At 39.7% G+C, this 20,137-nt stretch overlaps 1 protein-coding gene across 1 annotated transcript in view; it reads right to left on the bottom strand.

Moving 5' to 3' along the window:
* Positions 1-4,401: 4,401 nt before the first annotated feature.
* The window catches only part of furinb (furin (paired basic amino acid cleaving enzyme) b), a 73,255-nt gene continuing 57,519 nt past the window's right edge, over positions 4,402-20,137 (bottom strand). The window contains exons 10-16 of the mRNA XM_077569226.1: positions 16,843-16,943; positions 14,919-15,022; positions 13,185-13,302; positions 12,906-13,085; positions 11,339-11,466; positions 7,545-7,673; positions 4,402-5,496 (exon numbers count right to left, since the gene is read on the bottom strand). Of these exons, the coding sequence (XP_077425352.1) occupies positions 4,829-5,496; positions 7,545-7,673; positions 11,339-11,466; positions 12,906-13,085; positions 13,185-13,302; positions 14,919-15,022; positions 16,843-16,943 (1,428 nt within the window). The 3' untranslated portion in view covers positions 4,402-4,828. The remainder of the gene's footprint in view (positions 5,497-7,544; positions 7,674-11,338; positions 11,467-12,905; positions 13,086-13,184; positions 13,303-14,918; positions 15,023-16,842; positions 16,944-20,137) is intronic.

The raw sequence follows: 20,137 nt of genomic DNA, 5'->3' as shown, positions 1-20,137 counted from the left end.
AAAGCAGAAGAAATGAAGCTAGAGCCTCTTTTGTTGATATTGGAAATACAGTGCCATGAAACAGTATTTGCCCCCTTCTACAATTTGTTTCAAATGTAAAAAAGACATTTACATTTCTTTGATGATGGGAATTGGGAAACATTTAAGTTCGGGGTGGGTCTGAAAAGAGGAAAACACTTTTTCACACTACTGTAAACACCTCGTGTTGCTGCGCCATAAAAATAGTTGTAAGTGTAAAGAAAGTGAGTTTGGCAGCAGGGCTGCTCGAGGCCTGTCTGTAAGCAAGGATGGAGCTACGGGGTGGAGGCCAAATGCTTGCCAAGACGCCCACTTTACATTTGATTTCAAGCTGTTGCCACCAACTGTGTCTTCAGCAACTTGCTGTGATGCTGCGTTTGGTGTATCTTAATCTTTCGCAGCCAAGCGTAGACAACGGATTGATTTTTGCATGAAGTGCCAATTGAGCTCTATGGAGGCTCGCGTATGAAGATGAAAGAATTTCAAGCTTTCAGAAATCAATGAGAAGCTCCAGGCACACATTTACATTTCGAGTGTAAAATGGAGGCGATAGTTTGTGTAGTGAGTTATCTCTGAAGAGTTAATAATGAGCCACTAGTGGAGAGTAAGTCATTACATGGTAATGAAAGGGGGGCTGGGAGGGTTGAAATGAACTCCAAGCCATTTTCAATGAAACAACCCTCTTCGCTCCTGGCTGTTTTACTGGATTTTGCAAGGCCCACATAATATTGTATTATATTTCTATAAAAACATGGAACCTACTGAAAGGAAGATTAGAGTCTCTTCTTTCATCAGGAAAAAAGTATAATTGTATCTGCTTCCGTTTTGCAGCAATTAGCATTAGAATATAGCTAAATTTCATCATTATTCACAAACCGGTTTAACACACTGGCAAAAAAGAGCTTGTTGCAACATGGCCCTGGCTGATCTCTTATACTGTGCTGCCACCTGCTGGCCCTTTTTTGTAATAATTACCATTCCTTTTAACGACCCCTCAAAGCCTCTGTATGCCCTATCATAAAAAAAATGTCTCAATATGTTTTTGGGAGTGAAGGACAAAGTATTAAAAAAAACATATTTATACGTTTTTGGGTTTGAATGACTTAAGAAGTCAATCTACTATCTAATATCTGCTTTGTGGTGAAGCTGAAACATGACCAGGGAGAAGCTAGCAGCCATCTGCTTGCTTGGAGAGCAAATGCAATTAGCGATGCTAAATGTGTGTGTGTGAATAGAGAAAAGGCAGACGGGTCTTTGCAAACACCAAAGCCATTTTATTCCATCATGAAACTGATCTCCACAATATTATCCACTACAAGGTCAATAGAAAAGCAAGTAATACAGCAAATGTATAAAATACAAGATTTCGTTTGATATTATTCAGTGTAATCTGATTAAGTCAATGTACACTCCGTTGTACGAAGGAGTGAAACAGGACCTAAAAAAAAAAAGACATTATATTTTTGTTGTAACCTAACAAGAATAATTTTAATTTGAAAATATGTTGAATGTGAGGTGCTGTATGGTAACCACGTACGCGTTAAGCACATCTGCCTCACAGTTCTGATGTTCAGGGTTCGAGTCCTTCCTGTATTGTGTTTGCATGCTCCCACATTCTAAAAGTTTCATGTTAGGTTCATTGAAAACTGTTAAGTGTGTGTAGGTGTGAATGTTACCTGTTACATGTGCCCTGCAATTGGTTGATGACAGTCCGAGGTGGAGACTAGAATAGGTACAAGCTCACCCGTGTCCGGTGCTTTATAGAAAGGGAATGGATTCTGGTAAATAAGACTTTTTTCTTTTATTTATACCCTTTTTTCTTTTCAATGTTGCCAGCCTTGATAGTCCTCTCTCTGACCGCTCTTATACAAGGTAATCAAAGCAAAAATAAAATGTTTGCTGCTCCCGAAATGTAATTGAGATGTTCTGGGACTAAATCATTATCGCTTCAGGCTGGAAAACAGAGCAAAAATATCTTAGATAATAATAATAATAATAATAATAATAATAATGCATCAGATTAACTCATTCACTGCCATTGACGGCTATAGACAACAACAAATCATTTTAACTATTTCTATTAGTTTAACATGTTTTTACTATATATACACTAGTTAACTCACGATTAATCAAATTTGATCTGTTCTAAATGTGCAATTAAAAAAATTCTAGGTTTTCATACTCTAGTTAACAAAAGTGGGGAAAACGTGTTTAACTAATAGAAATAGTTTTAAAAAAAATTGACGACTATAGCTGTCAATGGCAGTGAATGAGTTAATATAGCGCTTTTCTGGACACTCAAAAGACGCTTTACATTGGATACATTATTCATGCGCTCACACATTCACGCTGTGGTGGCGGTAAGCTACTTAGGTAGCCACAGCTGCCACGGGACAGGCTGACGTAAGCGTGGCTGCCAGTGTGCGCCTACGGCCCCTCCGACCACCACCAAACATTCGCACCTTCCGTACACCAGTGTGAGTAGCACTGGAGGCAATGTGAGTGAAGTGCCTTGCCCAAGGACACAACGACACATGACTTGGGGAGAGCGGGGATCGAACAGCCGACCTTCCAGTTACTGGACGACCGTCGCCACAACACTTTAATCGTCAGCAAACATGGAGAAAATGTTTTGTCTTATTCAGTTAAGCCCACGCTTTTGTTCCAGGTGGCTGCTCTGTATAACTGGCAGTGACATAAGCCGTCTCGGGAGGGCCGACACCGTGTACGGTGTACGTTGGGTTGGAAACAATCGTCGCCGCCTGACAAGCATTTTGCACATCACACCTCCAATTATCTGACTGTGTGAAGACTGTGTTGCTGTGAGATAGCAAACAAACGTGGCAATATTTATCATCATTCTGTAAAGACGGATAAATACTTAAACATCTGTTGTGGCTCTTACCGTTCCATATTTGTCCCGTTGTGAAACAGAAGCTCGAGCAGGGGTGTCAAACTTGTTTCTACTTCATTACTTTTATCATCAACAGACCATGTCATCCACTAGCCAGAAAATGAGCAGCGCTTGTTTGTTTACAGTCTTTGGCTAGAGCGCAAAGCGGTTGCACTTTTTGTGCCTTACCTAACATGTTCAACCTCGACCAAAACCCGCGGCAAGCTTTGGCAGGCCACATAAAGGTGGTGGGCAAGATCTGGCCTGATAAACTGTGGCCTCTCTCCTTAATCCATCTTCCCGTGACATAAATATGTGATTACGGATTTCTTAATGAAAAAAGTAATAAATAGATGTTAATAAATACGCAATAAAAAAAAAGGATGCATTTGGTAAGGCCAACGTTTTGCTAGCTCCCCCGCAAGATCCAAATGATATCTTAACGTGTTGGCATTGGCGTGGTGTCTGAAATTGTGACAGTGGGTCCTCAGTTCCTGACAAAGGATGTCTTCCAGGGTACGAACAAATCAGTTTGAGCAGTGGTGTAACAATAAAAGAAGGCACAATTCAGTTATCACGTTTTAAATATGGTGTTCGAAATCTAACAGCCAATTCTAGCTCAAATTATCTCATGACAGCATGTGTAAAAAAAAATACTATTAAACTATGTTATAAAAGCTCTATCCATTTCAAATCTCAATTTCATTATGTAGTCACTTGTAATGTAAAAGACAACAAGGTGAAACAGGAGAGATTAACCCTCCCGACACTTCAACCCGGGAGTTAAAGTGTCCTAGGACAGATTAACTCCAGAGGTTTAAGGTATCCTGGGGCAGATTAACGCCCGGGTTAAAGTGTCCTAGGACAGATTAACTCCAGAGGTTTAAAGTATCCTGGGGCAGATTAACCCCCGGGTTAAAGTGTCCTAGGACAGATTAACTCCAGAGGTTTAAGGTATCCTGGGGCAGATTAACCCCCGGGTTAAAGTGTCCTGGGTCTGATTAACCCCCGGGTTAAAGTGTCCTAGGACAGATTAACTCCAGAGGTTTAAGGTATCCTGGGGCAGATTAACCCCCGGGTTAAAGTGTCCTAGGACAGATAAACTCCTGAGGGTTAAAGTGTCCTAGAACAGATGAACTCCTGCCATCTGGTTTAGGACACTTTAACCTGGGGTTAATCTGTCCTAGGACACTTTAACCCCCAGGGGTTCATCTGTCCTAGGACACTTTAACCCTCAGGAGTTAATCTGCCCTAGGACAATTTAACCCGGGGATTAGCCTGTCCTAGGACATTGTTACCCTCAAGAGTTAATCTGTCCTAGGACACTTTAACCCCCGGGTGTTCATCTGTCCTAGGACACTTTAACCCTCAGGGGTTAATCTGTCCTAGGACACTTTAACCCTCAGGAGTTAATCTGCCCTAGGACAATTTAACCCGGGGATTAGTCTGTCCTAGGACATTGTTACCCTCAAGAGTTAATCTGTCCTAGGACACTTTAACCCCCGGGTGTTCATCTGTCCTAGGACACTTTAACCCTCAGGGGTTAATCTGTCCTAGGACAATTTAATTCGGGGGTTAGTCTGTCCTAGGACACTGTAACCCTCAAGAGTTAATCTGTCCTAGGACACTTTAACCCGGGGGTTAATCTGTCCTCAGACGCTTTAAAGGGTTAAACTGTCCTGTTACACTGGAGCAGACTTTCATATTTCAATTGATATCAAATGTTTAGGAACACCCTGTACTTATGGCCTCAAAGTGTTTTTCAGACTGTATTTCCCATCTTGCTACCAGAACAGCCTAGGTTGATGATAAACTACAATATGTTGTGATTTACAAATTTGGGTTCTGGAATTGTGTCGAAAACCGAGGACCCCTGTATCTTGGGACCAGAAAGCCCATCACGACAGCAGGCGTCGGCTAGATGACGCTCTGCGTCTTGATGAAAGCTGTCCTTTCGCTGCGGCTGTCCACTTCCTCGCTGTCTGATTCAGACTCGTAGGCGGTCATGTCCTCGTCCCCCCACACAGTGGGGATCCCCTTGTAACATATGCGAGCCTCCCTCTTCTGCCCTCGACCCAGGCTGAAACCGAAGCCCACGCGTCTGTCGGGCAGTTTGGTCCTGCGGCCAGAAGAAGCTCTGCCCGAGCGCAGTTGCAGTGTGAGAAAAACTCCAGCGAAGGCCGTCAGGATGAAGGCACAGCTGAGCACCGCCACGACGGCGGGAAGCGGAGAAGACGAGCCAGGGTCAGGCGGGTCCCCACCGCCTCCACTTTCATCGTCGTCATCCGCCGCTGGATTTTCTCCTTCGGGATCTCCGCCAGCAACAGGAGATTTGCGCTGGACTTGGTTCTGGTGCAGGCAGGAGGTGAGGACCAGGCGGCTGTGAGGGGGGCAGGACAGACAGTCGGCGGGCCCCGTGGCAAAGCAGGTGAGACAGCTGGGGTGGCACGGGAGGCAGGCTTGTACTGAAGACAAGTCCACCCAGTTCTCCAGAGACAGATTGAGGAGTTGCGGCCCCGACGTGAAACCGGGTGGGCACAACTTGACGCAACCTTGGAGGAAGAGGGAGAAGCCCGGGCTGCATTCTGTGGCATGAACGAGACAAAAAAAAAAACAGCACGCAGATGTTTCATTAATGGGATTTACACAATTATTAAAAAAAAAAAAAATCTTGCATTGTCATTGGTCGTCCCTCACTATATCACGGTTGACTGCACATCTCCTTTGAATTGAATATGGCCAACAACCACTTGTTAGAAAAGTTTATTGAATTTAATACTTTGGATTGCAGTCACTTTGGATTAATTTAATTCACGTAAATATATTACAAACAAACTTAATTCCATTGTGTGTTACCAATTAAAGCATTTTTTTTTTTTTAATTTGTCAACAATTCAATTTGTAATCTTAAATTGGTTCAACAATTCTCTTTTTAGAGTGTGAGTCACATGACACCGGGGAGGGAAAATGTTCAATTTGGACATTTCCGCTTAGGGGTGTACTCACTTTTGTTGCTAAGGGGTTCGTGATTAATGGCTATAAATTGAGTAATTTTTGACGGCACAATAAATGAACACAGACCTTTCATTGTGTCAAAGTGTCATTTCTTCAGTGTTTAGTGTAAATAATGCCATACATATTTGGATGCTACTGACTTTGTTTATTTGGGGGATGGTCTGGAGTGTAACCGCCTTGAAAATTGAGTATTAAATACATAGGATAGCTTGTAAATAACTTTCTGATTGTTGATGATGAGGTGAAAAATTATCTACTTTTACTTATTATTTCTAGTCTTGACTTTCACGTTTTTGAGTAGCAAGCTAATGCTTGCTGTGGACTTTCAGTTACGTGATTGCTCAAGTGGCAAAAATGTGTTCACTAAGATGACCAGTGTTGTTCCTGAGTGAGTCCAATGGACCAAAGTTCATGGGCTGGTTTATATTTTGGGCAAATGGGAACTGAACATAGTGTATTTTGATATATATATATAAAAAAAATCCAAATAGCAGAATCCAGGAGAATTCCTCCATACAATTGTTAGCCTTGATATTCATCCCAGAATTACCAGACTCAAAAAGATGACATCTCATTGGGCAACGCTAAATTGACACAAACTTTTGAGCAGCACTGTATACAATATAAAAACTAAAGAAACAGAAAGTAAATATAAGAAATATAAGAATAAATTACTGAGGAACATGAGGATGTGTAAAAAATCTAATTATACTAAACTACTAGAAAATAAAAATAATATTAAAGCTATCTGGGCTCTGATCAGTAAGGGCTCTAGAAGGCCAGTTATTATTTGATAGAAAATGATATATATATTGTTATTGATCAATTCATATATTTGTTAATGTTGGATCAAATCAAACAAAAAAAACATTCCTGATCCTGAGAAAAATAGTAATATGAGTATTAACAGAATTAAAAGAAATTCTAGTTCAATGTTGAAAATAAAAGAAGGAATTCATACATTTTTCTTTTGGAAGTAATTGCCTTTCTCTCTAATTGGATTGAATAAAACCCCTTACTAACTTGTGCATATCTCTTCCTAGAACACGCAAAGAGTGCAATTTTGTGCGTTAAGCAGACATAATCCTTGTTTAGATCATTAGCTTCCACATGTGTTTTTGTGAGTTTGTTTGTGATTGAAACTAGAACTAGTAGTCTTTAGTGGATTAATGTGCGAACTATACCTGTACAAACATGTAATGTGATGAGGAAAAAGTAAAATCACCTTCATCGCTTTATAATTAATCACACATTATTTTAGTTTGTTGGAATATAAACGAGCATGCTAGAGAGAGTGCGGACATTTTCCTGCCATCTAGCCCACATAAGCAGTTGCTTCTCCTACACTCTAAAAACAGTTGGGTCAAAAGTAACCCAATTATGGATGAAAAATGGACCGGTCCACTTAATGGGTCAATTTGACCCAACTTTCTGGGTTGTTTTATACAGAATGAGGATCTGACCAATATTTACGAGTTGTTTTACACACAAAAAAAAACATTTCTTGAAAGTTGGGTCAAATTGACCCAAGTAGAGGATTGGTCCTTTTTTGACCCATAATTGTTTTAAATTTTTTTTTTTAACCCAACTGTTTTTAGAGCGTGCATGATGCTCTCACCGATGCAGATCTGCTGGGCATCAAACGTCTTGCAGCTGTTGTTGGAGGGCCGAGGGAAGTCCGACGACAAGGGGCTGACCACACTGGAACCCGTCCCCCACAGAGTCAGAGTGAACTGACTCAGCACTCCTGAAAGAGAGTAGAGGGAGGATACTGATGAGAGAATTTTAAAACGTCTCAGAGAGTAAACAAATAGTTGCGTTCATAGTATTAATATTTCAAAACTGCACAGAGAACATTGCAACTTGTACTCCGCCAAAGAAAGTGAAGAAAAAGCAAGGTAATTGTTGGCTTCAACTCAAAAACAAGAGTTTTGATTGATTGATTTAACTGGATGATGGTCTTGCCATTCCTTAAGGCTATCGTTTTGTTTATCGAGAAACTAATGTTTTTTTCAAGGCCGGTAATCAAGGAGACCGATTTTTCAAGCCGATATTCATTAGCAGTAAAAGACAAAATATTAGCATAACAAAAAATCTTTTAATTTTAAACATAAAAATAATTGACATCTTTGTTTAAAAATTTGAACAAAAAATCATCAGCTGATTGAAACCTAAGCAAGTAAATAGTTCCCTAAAGTTTTCTATTGTAAATAAACAGAATTTCTTTCTCTTTCTTTCTTTCTTTCTTAAAAAAAATAAAATAAAAAGTGTAGGGAGTTCTCAGCATCAGCATATATATATATATATATATATATATATATATATATATATATATATACACACACATACATATATAATTAAAAAATAAAAATAAAATGTTAATAAATCCATAAATGGAAAGTTCCCTGTATCTCACTGAGCAACAAATGCATGCCAATGTAGCTAATTATATCTATTTTTTCATCAGAGTTTGAAAAAGGTTTCAAAAGATCTTCGCAGACAGTGAAAAATGGTCAGAATATGTTTGAATCGAAATGTCTTTGCGACAAGTCAAAGCTGTCAGTTAACATCTTACAAATCCTGATAAAAACCCTAAATTAGCAACTTTTGCAAGCATTCACCGCTCAGTGAGTTACCAGCTTTATCGGCTTTCAGATTCGTAAAAAGGCCGATAATTGGCCCGGCCGATAATCGGTCTATATCACTGGGAAAAAAAAGATAAAAAAAACTCTGAATTTACTTAATTTGAACGTGTTCATCGTTCCTACACAACCATTTTGTGTTTAGCTGACATGATTTTCTCTCTCACTTGCTTATTGCTCGTCACATCCAAATATTTAAATTGTGTTAAGATTGTTTAAAAGAATCATGTTGATTCAACACATTTACTGCAACATCAATGTATTATGTGCGACCAAAGTGATTCAATCACAACCAGGAAACACTTTTTAAACGAATTAGTCCAAACTGATTTACTAATGTGAATGTAGCATAATTGCATGATGTAAGAAACAAGAGCAGCTAGCTTACTGCTGCGTTTGGTTAGCACATATTACGAAGCACAGTCTTCATTTATGTTTTAGTTTCGCAAATGTTAAGCTTGTGAAGAAAAATGCAGAGTGCCATGTTTGAAAAGGAATAACACATTTGATGCATTTCCCTTCATGCTTTGACTTGGAATGAGTGTGCAGCGTTCCCAATGGATTTGGGCGTGCGGACGTAAAAGCTATTTCAAGGATTTTGAGCTTTACTCGCCGATTATTCTATGCTATTATTCTGAACACAGCATGAGCTCCTTGCAACTGTTTGAGGCCAGAAAAATCATATTGCTGTCACGCCCAGCTGCTCTCAGTAAACGGCACTGAGGCTCTTTTATCAGTATCAGTGTCAAATGTATAAATAAATAAAACGATTGGCACACATAAAGCATAATTTCACACGCTGGGGTGGAATATTGCTGCTGTTGATAAATTCTGTGTAAATAAGGTGGGCTCTCTTTTAGTCAGTGCCATTTTTGATGCAAAACAAAATGTTGTGAAATGTGTAATCAGGACACCGAGGAGGAAGTAAATGTGTGTTGTGATATTGCTGGATTATTTCCTCTGAAAAGGAGGAATTTTAAAAAGGTTCCTATGGTGGATGAGATAATATTTCAGGGCAGGTGGCAAAATGTGGCCATTTTCAATTTGACATATTGTCAGAAACATCATGCAGCCACACTCTTGTTTCTTAGTGCCATAATTCCTTATTCCTTACTTTTGTAGGTGGACGAAAAGGTCGGGCATTGTTGCAGATAATAACCCACCGACTGCCCTTCAGCAGACAATATCCCAGTCGGGAAGATAACAACACGTTGGCATAATGCAACACGGCTGCGGTTGTTATTGCCTGACATGAAAGGAAAGGCACAATCTTTATTTCTACATAAGAAAACGGTAGGCGGCAAAGCTTGGAAAGGTGGTGCTGATTAAATGTGACATACACAAAAAGCGACAACAAAAATACAAGATCTGACCATGAGAAAACAAGACAACAATCGCCCAATGAGGCAGGAAATAATATTATCATGTGTTCCATCTCAGGAGGCAGAAAAGGTCACTCAGTAGATATGTTTCAGTCAATACAGATAAGAGTCGAATACAAAACTTCTTCTGGCCTCAATTCTCATAATGTGTTGCTGAGAGACTTGTACTCCGTGTACAAACATACTCATGTCTACTTTGAGGCTAATATTTTCATTGACGTCAGTTAACTATCAGGATTATGCAAAAAAAAATAATAATGAGTTCAACAACACTTTGTTGATAGGTGGCACGTGCTGACCAATCGCCGTTTAGTTTAGCTGCAAATCCAGACCAAAACATGTTTTGGTCCCTTTGGTCATCTGAGTCATGAGGCAAAAAAAAATGGTACAGTCCCGTCATCCAAAGTGATCCTCTATATCAGTGGACCCCAACCTTTTTTTCACCACGGACCGGTTCACATATGTCCACAACTTTGGCGGACCGGCAACCCAGTGGGTGCTTGGCTGTTCGTCGGCTGATTAATAAAAGGCTACGACAACAAACGCAAGTTCACTACCATAACAAGGGTAACAAAACGCGACTGAGATAATTAGCATCTTGAAATGTGTCAAGAGTCCGTCGTAAACAGAGAGAATCTGGCCACTTTTCAAAATAAAATCTTTTTAAGCCTCGGCTAATCAATTAACCGGAAGTACAGTAAGTTTTTTTTATTCTTTCAACTGTGCGGCCCGACGCGGCCCGGTCCAAAGGTGTCCATAGCCCGGTACAGGTCCGCGGCCCGGTGGTTGGGGACCACTGCTCTATATAACACATATGATATGAAAAATCGTTTTAGACAACCTTGTTAATTATTCAGATTTATTTTGTGTTTTAATGACAAGATTTAATGGCTGTTAGCAGGAGCGAGGTTTTGTCTTTTGAATTTGTGTGCGACTTCACAACGAAGGCCACCCATTGCTTTTTTACTGGCTTGTTGCCATAGCACACCGCAGATAGAGTTAACATTTCACAATATTTTTTCCTCCCTTCTGTTAACAGTTCAACCTTGTGACATATACGTGTTCTACTTTTGTGAAGTGGTTCCTCCAATCATACTCTATTTTCTACAGTTTTTTTCCCCCAGGGTGCGAGCTGACTTCTGGTGAAAGAGGGAGACATCTCCCATATTGGTCACCAATCAGTCATGGGAGCATATATGTAAAGACAAAACAACCACTCAGATTGAATTATGCTGCCACGCATGTTTTTGGAATGTGAGAGGAGGTAAGAGTACCTGGAGAAAAAAAAAAAAGCCCATGCAAGGCCGGTCCACAAAGGCAGGTTCGAATTGTGGATGGGTGTCGTGATGTGATGCAGCTAATTGACAATGGACGGCAATTAGGCTTACCGTAGTCACGGTTATTAGCGGCAACATTTTCTATTTCCAAAGTCCATTCCCCTTGAGGATCCTCATCCCACGAGTGGGTGGTCATGAAGGCCCAGTCGTTGAAGCCCTCAGTGGAGAAGTCGTTGGGCCTGCAAGAATAGCAATAGGGTTACTTTTCTCTGCATCAGAATGAAAAACAGGGTAATAAAGATAAAGAATTTATGGTTGGGATTTTCATAGATTAACAGAAGCATTTGATACGATAGATCATATCATATTAATGAATAAGAGAGATATGACATGAGAAGTTTAGGATGTAAATGGATGAAAAAGTTATTTGGGTAAGAGACATCATTATTTGCATTTCAACAACATACCAACAAAAAACTATTGAAGATCACTTGTGGGGTTCCCCAAGGGTCTGGTGCTATCCCATAAATTTTACATATTGTATGTAAATTATATCATATACTGTGTCTCAAAACTACTTACAAGTAGTTTATGTTGTACTTCTGTGGTTTATGTGAATACATAAAACTTCATTAAAGGATTGTATTTTAATATATTTCATTTAGGGGTTTCAAAATTAGTGCGATCATTTTGAGTTCATTTAAAGTTCCTCTAACACCACACATTTTTTTTAACACACAATTAATGACCGCCCCTTACTTGGAAAGCCTGTACTGGGAGAATTTACATCCAAGTCAAAATTCGGCAGTAATACATTTAATAATAATGCATATATTTGTGAAAACTGAGGTCAAGTTGTATTTTACAATTTTAAAAATGTGCAGAATTTCACAAGTTACTTCGTTAAAGATGGCTCCTAATATGAAAAAATGCACAGATCTGTCACCAATGTCTTACAAATACAATTATGCCATCTAGTGGCAGATAATGACCTCAACAGTCAACACAAATCAATATCACACTCGTTTATTACCGTACAGAGTACATCTTTTTAATGTGAACTCAATTTTATGATTTTTTATGAAATGACTGTATCAATGACGAAAAGATTTATATTTTTATTAATTTTAACATTTTTCACTTTTATGTTAAAAAGGGTATGAAAACTACTTTATTGTACATTTCATAACTGATATAACATTTGTGATTAATCGCGAGTTAACTATTGAAGTCATGCGATTAATTACGATGAAAAATTGTAATCGCCTGCCACACCTAATTTTATTACTTATTATCTTATCTTACCATCTAAAAAACAAACAAACTGGAAGTGTTCGGTTTAGGTGAACGGTATGGTATTTTTTAATAGGTTTTAGGTGAACTAATGAATACACACTCACACGCACGCACGCACATACACATACTCACCCACATACAAAATAAATAAAAAAAATATTTAAAAAAAATAAAAAAGAGAGCAATGATGATGACATGTTAAATCGGTAAAATTACCGAATGAACAATACTGAGCTCTCCAGAATTAAAAAATAATAATAAATAAATTATAAAACATAAAAAACAAGCAAACATTCACTTAGATAGCTGTTTGTTGTGAAATGCATCAGTTCCATTCAGAATGAACCCTGGACTAACCAGTACGCAGTGTTTGATTGTGTACCTGGGAAACAAGAGGGTAGAGCGCGTGCCCAGTGGACTGACGAGATGAATAGCCAGCTTGCCTCTCTGGTTGTGGAGCAGAGTGAGACGAGCCTGAACGTGTTCCAGAGAGCTGACGTATTCAGGCCGTCCCCAGCAGGCATCCACGCTCTTACTGAACATCAGCCTACTCCCGATGTCTCTGCAGATTTGACAAGACGGCTTAATGGCGCGTGTCTACACAAATCAGTGCCACTCCTGAGGGGCAAAATGGTGACTGACTGATGTGTTCGACGCTCACCTTGGTTGTGTGAGCATTGTGTGAACACACTGGTGCTGTGGCCCCACTCTGGTCCAGTTTTGCGCTAAAGCCACCATTGCTCCAGCATCCAGGAGTCCGTATCCGTATGAGTGGCTCACTGTGGGATTTAGGGTTACTCGAGTCAGCTAACAAGCTGGATAGATAAATGTGTGGATGGTATTTTTATTTATTTATTTTCACACGTTTAAGCCACTTTCACACTGACCACCAGAGGTTAAAATTACCTATACTATTTGAACTACTGTATATGTATACAGGTAATTACGACCTCAGCTAATTAACGACTTGGTCAGCAAACATCAACAGCTAACAGAGCACTAGCTAGCAACATGTTTTTGGCAGCAACAGAATAAAACTGCATGTGCATGTATGTGTGTGTTTTAAAGTGAATTTAGTAAAAGATAAGAAACGCAAGAGAATAGATGACGCTGGACAGTAAAATCTATCGCAGGAGTGGCCAAGTTCGGTCCTCGAGAGCCACTATCCAGCCCGTTTTCCATGTCTCTCCAACAAAAACGACCATATTGGTCGTTTTACCAAAATACCACCACATATTGTAGTTTAGCGACCTCTTTCGGCCATGTTCTATCAGCCATGTTAAATAGCGAAAAAAAAAGCAATGGGAATCGAACCTGGGTTGACTGGACGGAAAACGAATGATTATCTTACTCAGCTAACTGGTCGGTAATAATATGTGTTTTTAATGTGTGTGTGTGTTCACATGTATGTCTATTGGCTGTCAGACTAATGGTTGGGGTCAGAATGAGGCTTTCAGTGAGATTGTCCAATACACGTTACGTCTTTACATGGAACACTTAATAGAAAAAGAAACACGTTGACCACCGCTAGAAAACATGTAGTCAACAAAACAAGGGTTAGGATTCAATCATTGGCCAAATAGCTCATTCAGCTAAACACTTATCTGACGGACCGGGTTCGAGTTTCGCTTTTGGATTTTTACGCTATCTAACATGGCCAATAGAGGTCGCATACTAAAATACGCAACACTTGGTCGTAATTTGGCACCTTTTCAAAACGACCTACGTGGTCGTATTTATTGGAGGACTGTCTCCTCCCTCCTTCAGCGCAGCAGAATCTAATAATCAGCTCATCAGCAAGCTTTGCAGAAGCCTGACGATCCTGATCATGAATCAGGTGTGTTACTGGAGAGAAACATGGAAAACAGGCTGTGGCTCTCGAGGACCAAACTTGGCCACCCCTGATCTATCAGTTAGTCAGAACTCAGAATAATAATTGTTCAAATGCAAATTATTTCGGTCTTTTTAAGTAATTAATTACAAGTGCATGCTTGGTTTCTATTGCAATATCAGAGGCACAAACAAACTGCAATAAACACCCTTTTAACCATTAATGGTGATTTAGCAGGAAAAAAAACTACAATAGCGAACCCCAGTATTCTGAGATTATTGTGGTTGGTAGAAAAGAGATTCACAAGCCCATCAAGTTCAGGGATTTTCTTGTCTTGACTCTACAGATAAAACTCTGAGAATACTCAGCCTATCATCATCTGTGACAGTAATATATAGTTTCATATAAAAGTCTCCAAACACCAAGACAAATCATTTCAAATCTCTTCCCACCATTATTGTGACCAATTGTACCTGTACTGTTACGAGAGGAGGATAGTAAAAATGATGCAAACGGAGCTTGGACTACACAAGCTTGTGCAGTCAGTCAGTCGGTCAGTACTACCTCTGCGTCCAACTCCATTGGTCTTCCAGTCTCCTGCGCTGAGATGTTTGGGTCGGGCCGTTCTCACCACCAGGTGCTGCATGTCCCTCCAGGTCAGGTTCGTACTGCCGAGATGTGGGAAAGAGACTACTTCATCTTCATGCCACGCATCGGTAAAAGTAATTTAGTTCTGGCCGTTTATTATGAGCTGTCAGGCTTCGCTGGACCTCTGACTATATAGCAACACAAAAGAAGCAGTGGGATGTGAATGCTTAGTAGTCTGTAGCCCTTGGTGAAATATAATTCAGCGCGTTACAATGGAAAGAGGGAATGTTTTTAGAGTACTAAAGCAAGATAAAGACAAGAGCCTGAGGACAATGCCAGTTAACCATGACAATTATGCTGTTTGTCTGTATGTTTTTTTTTCTTTCTTTTTTTTCACCTAAAACCTATTAAAAAATCCCATAGCATTCACCTAAACCGAACACTTCCAGCCAGAGTCGCGAGGCCGTCAGGAGACCCGAGGAAGGACCAAAGAAAAGAAAGGAACGTGAAATCCAGCACCGACCAGACACCACCCATGTCTGTATGGTTTTAACACTGATGCAAACTGGCATTAAAGCTCAGTAGACACAATAAAAAAGTTGATACAATATCAAGGTTGAATGTGTCGAGACGTCTTAGGAATGACTGAGATGTAAGGTGGTCAAAAAGGCAGCCTTTACTCTGTACTAACTATACTTGATGTTCTGTAAAACAAAGTAGTTAAATGAAAAGGCTATTACAATAGCAACACTGTGGGGCAGATCTCATATGGACAAGGGTCCCCATTATTTCAATGTCACCTCAGACAGTAGAATGATGGAGTAATGGAACAGCAGAAAGCCAAAACGCTTCCTTTTGAATGAATCCATCTGTCATGTAGGACAAATTTATAGATGAGATTACAGCGCGATAAACTAGAGCACTGTCACAGATGACAGTCTGTCGTTGCCGGGTTTGAAAAATGCCTTCTTAGTTTTTCAACCCAGATCCCACAAACATCAGGGAAAACATGCTGGGTATGATCTTTGATGAGGGCTGGCGCCGCCCCAGGTCAGATACATTTTGATGTTGACATGATTACTGGTCAGCCATAAGAACACAAATTGATTTCAGTTTGGATAAGATCAGAGAGTGGTAGAACGCTCAAAACGAAATGACACAAATGATCTACCACTTAAGCCATGACAGATGCTTTTTGATATCAGGCGTTTTCTTGCTTAGCCCGGAAACATTAGATGAAGATACAGTTTGAATCTCAAATTTGGCTGACAACATTCTTACGGTTAGAATGTAAAAATGTGACATTAATTGGATGAGGACGGTTCTTCATTGTTAATTGGGCAATGATGCTTGAAGGTTTGAATATCTGTTTTGCATTTTTCCCCGACAAGAAAGCGCAAAGTAGCACAGTCAAAATGGCATCATTCTATTTTCTCCGTATCACCGCTGCTGCGTCTGCACTAAAACAGCTCTAGTGAGTTTTTTGGGGGTTTCAGCTAAAATCCTGCCAGCTAATTTCTACAATGGGAACGACAAGCATTATGTAGATAGGGGATACTTAATATGCACAAGATATGACAAACGACAAGCCCGTGATGAAACGCATTAGAATCGCTGACAGCAATTTGGAAACCTGCATGAGAAATAACGGGAGCTAATCTCTACTTTAAGATGTCACTATCAGCTGTAAGATATTCTGATGTCTGTGAGGGATAAAGTCACTAATTTGTCTGTCCAATGAAGTGATTATAAAAAGATCCGTTTGCTGGGGGAACAACTGTGCACACAAATATTCACATTTACCTCTCAGCCTGCAGTGAAGCATACTAAATAAGATTAAACATTAGATTGGCCAGAGGGGCTGGCTCCATGCTTGGAGAGGAAGAATGAGTCAACTCACTTGGCCTCCAGTGCCAGAGCAATGATCCCGGCGGCTAGTGGCGCCGAAGCCGACGTTCCAGTGTGCGAGTCGGTGCACTTCTGCCTGAGGTCTGTTGTCACCTTCCAGACGGATGGGGAAATGGAGAGACACATTTAATTTTACACTTCGAGTATTCCACTTAAGTGTGATGGAAATTCCCAGTGAAGGATGTTGAGTGTTAGACATTGAGGGCCAGGGAGACAAAGGAGATCCTTTTATGAGTTACGGGAAAGAAAATGGAAGCGTCAGCTTGTTTTTCAGTCTTGTGTCTAGCAATACAGCTACAGACAGTGAAGGCAATGTGGTTAAAAAAGACTTTGCTTTGTTATTGGGAAAAGTTATGCAGTGCATACAGATGATCATTTTCAAACAATTTCCCATTCACATATGCAAAAAACAAAAAATGCCCGAAGACAATATTGTTTTACTCTTTCTGTTTGCAGGCAGGTCGGTGTTGCAAATGAGAAACTGTTTTCAATTGCCTTGCCTCGATAAATAAAGGTTAAATAAATAATAAATTTCATCTAATTAACCAAAATGCTCATGCTTCACAAACAAACTGCTTGTTGTGATGTATTTTATATAATACAATACACTACCAGTCCAAACCTTGGACACACTTTTTAATATTTATGTGACTAACGTGTTTTCACTGGTCACAGTAAATTCACACATAAAGCGTTGTCAAGCTCATTATCCTTGAGCCACGCACAAACAACAGCTATTATACCATTCAAGAATAGAAGTGATTTATTTAGACGAGGATGCAATGGAACCGTTGAGCCTTGGAACCGTCCATGCAACCTCCAAAAGGAACAAATAGCTTATTCAAGATAACTTTTATGATCTGATAAATCAGTGTTTATCAACCACTGTGCCACGGCACACTAGTGTGCTGTCAGATACTGTCTGGTGTGCCGCAGGAAATTGTCCAATTCCACCTAATTGGTAACAACAAATTAATTAATTCACTGAAGCAATCCTGTTTGCTCCCAGCTGTTTTACTGGATTTTGCCTGATTTTGCAAGGCCCACAAAATATTGTGTTCTATTGCTATAAAAACATGGAACCTACCAAAATAAAGATTAGAGTCTCTTCTTTCATCAAGAAGTATATTTTTATATGTTTCAATTTTGCAGAAATTAGCATTACAATATAGCTTAATTGTTAGCTAATCTGTTTAGAACTGTGGGTAATGCGGAGAATGAATTTCGTCCCCACTTAGGTGGGTGTGACAATCAGTGGATCTTATCTTATCTTTATCTTAAATTAGCTTTTTTCAACATGGCCCTGGTTGATGCTGCCACCTGCTGGCCATTTTTTTTAATAACTACCATTTCCTCAACCGTTCTCTGCAGTTGAGAGGCTGCATCACCTCTATGCTTTAGCATACCCCCCCCCCCCCAATAAACGTCTTTGGGACACTTAACATATTTAAAATAGAACATATTTATAAGTTTTGGGGAGCAAACGAGTTAACTGTTATCCACAAATTTCGCACTTACACGCAACTTTGTCCAAACACGGCAACTTTCCCGCAACAAATACGTTTGAAAAATTCACGTTTCACTTCACTTTTGGGTTATTTCACCCAAAATAGCTCCGCGGGCAGTAAAGGAAAGCCCTCACATCGCAAAGAAGAAAGCTACACAATACATCCTGTTTTAGACGTTTGACGTCGTTTTTCTATGGCTGGTGTGCCTAGAGATTTTTTCAATGAAAAAAGTGGGCCGTGCCTCAAAAAACGTTGAGAAAGACTGTGATAAATGAGCAAAAATTATTTTGGGCAAACTTAATTCAGTTGTTAGATCACAGAAAGGTTGAAGAACTCTCCAAAACTAGAGATATTGAATTTAAATGGATCTTCTCACGCCCTACTCTTTTGTGTACAGTTTCTATTTTTGTTCATTGGGTTCCCTGGCCACTGAAGCTATAATAAAAAGAAGAGAATCAGGTGGGAAATAAAAGAAGTGTCGTTCTGAGATTATAGTTTGTGTATATTTCTGATTTAAACTATTATTACATTCAATAATTCACATTTTTAGAGTGGGGAGTCAATTATTCTCGTGATTCACATTGGAATAAGAAAGGTTCAGCGCATTGGCCATCATTGGCCGAGCAATATGATGTAATATGAGCAGTAGTTCTTGATCCTTCAGGTGTTTTGACACACATGTTAAAGACATGTTAAGGCACCTGGGAACTGTTTCAAATGGAAAAGAAAATGCAAACTATGCAAAGGAAAAAAAAAAAGGAAAAAAAAAAGGGGAAAAAATCATTGATCAAACATGTATTCTATTTATCCACTCATCTTTGTACCGCTTATCCTACCTCACTACAGTAATTTCTGGATTATAAATCGCTACTTTTTTACTTGCATTCGACCCTGCGGCTAATACAAAAGGTGCGGCTTATCCATCAGATCACAAGGGGGCGCACTATAAAGGAAGCGCAAGAGCATCAGGCAGAGCAAAACAAACCAAGTGAGCCCAAATACAGGAGAGACAGAACGAGAGCGAGACAATTTGTGCCCTCATTATGGAAAAGAAACATTATTAAAACACCTGCGGCTTACAGTCGGGTGCGGCTTATATGTGTAACGAACTTGAGTATTCCCCAAATTTTGCTACCGCGGCTTATAATCAGGTGCGCTTTGTAGTCCAGAAATTACTGTAGTAATGTTTCTTATCCATCTGTCAACACTCACAGCTAGATTTGGTTCATTCTGGGTGTGAAGAATATTACATAAAGATACATTTTGAAGGGATGTCAGGTAAACCAAGTTGCTTAATGAGCTACTACTAGGGATGCACCGAAATTACATTTTTGGGCCGAAACCGAAAACCGAAAAGGAGAAATGCTTGGCCGAAAACCGAAACAGTGGAAAAAAAAGAGCCAATTTTTTTTATTATCATTGCATTTATTATAATTCATTAAAATTATAAAATTATTATAAAATATTTCGGCACGGGCATTTTAACAAAGCACAATATACTGTAAATTGAAATGCGTCTACACCACAGACATCAGAGACATGTTCGGCGAATGGTACATTAAACAACAAACGCGGGATGAGCAACTGAACATTTTCTGGCGGTGCAATTGCACTTTATAGCCAATGTACAGTACTTCGCACCGGCGGGCACGGATGAGTGCGGTTCGGTGACGCATTTGTAGGCTATTTGGAGCGGGACACGGTGCGGCGCACTTAAAATCGGCACATTAACATATTCACCAACGTTTAAAAATACATTTTTTCGCACCAGCCAATCGG

The sequence above is a fragment of the Vanacampus margaritifer genome, chromosome 6 (assembly GCF_051991255.1).
Source record: "Vanacampus margaritifer isolate UIUO_Vmar chromosome 6, RoL_Vmar_1.0, whole genome shotgun sequence".
Taxonomy (NCBI): Eukaryota; Metazoa; Chordata; class Actinopteri; order Syngnathiformes; family Syngnathidae; genus Vanacampus; species Vanacampus margaritifer.
The sequence above is the reverse complement of the archived record's forward strand: the minus strand, read 5'-3'. Positions and strand labels throughout refer to the sequence as shown.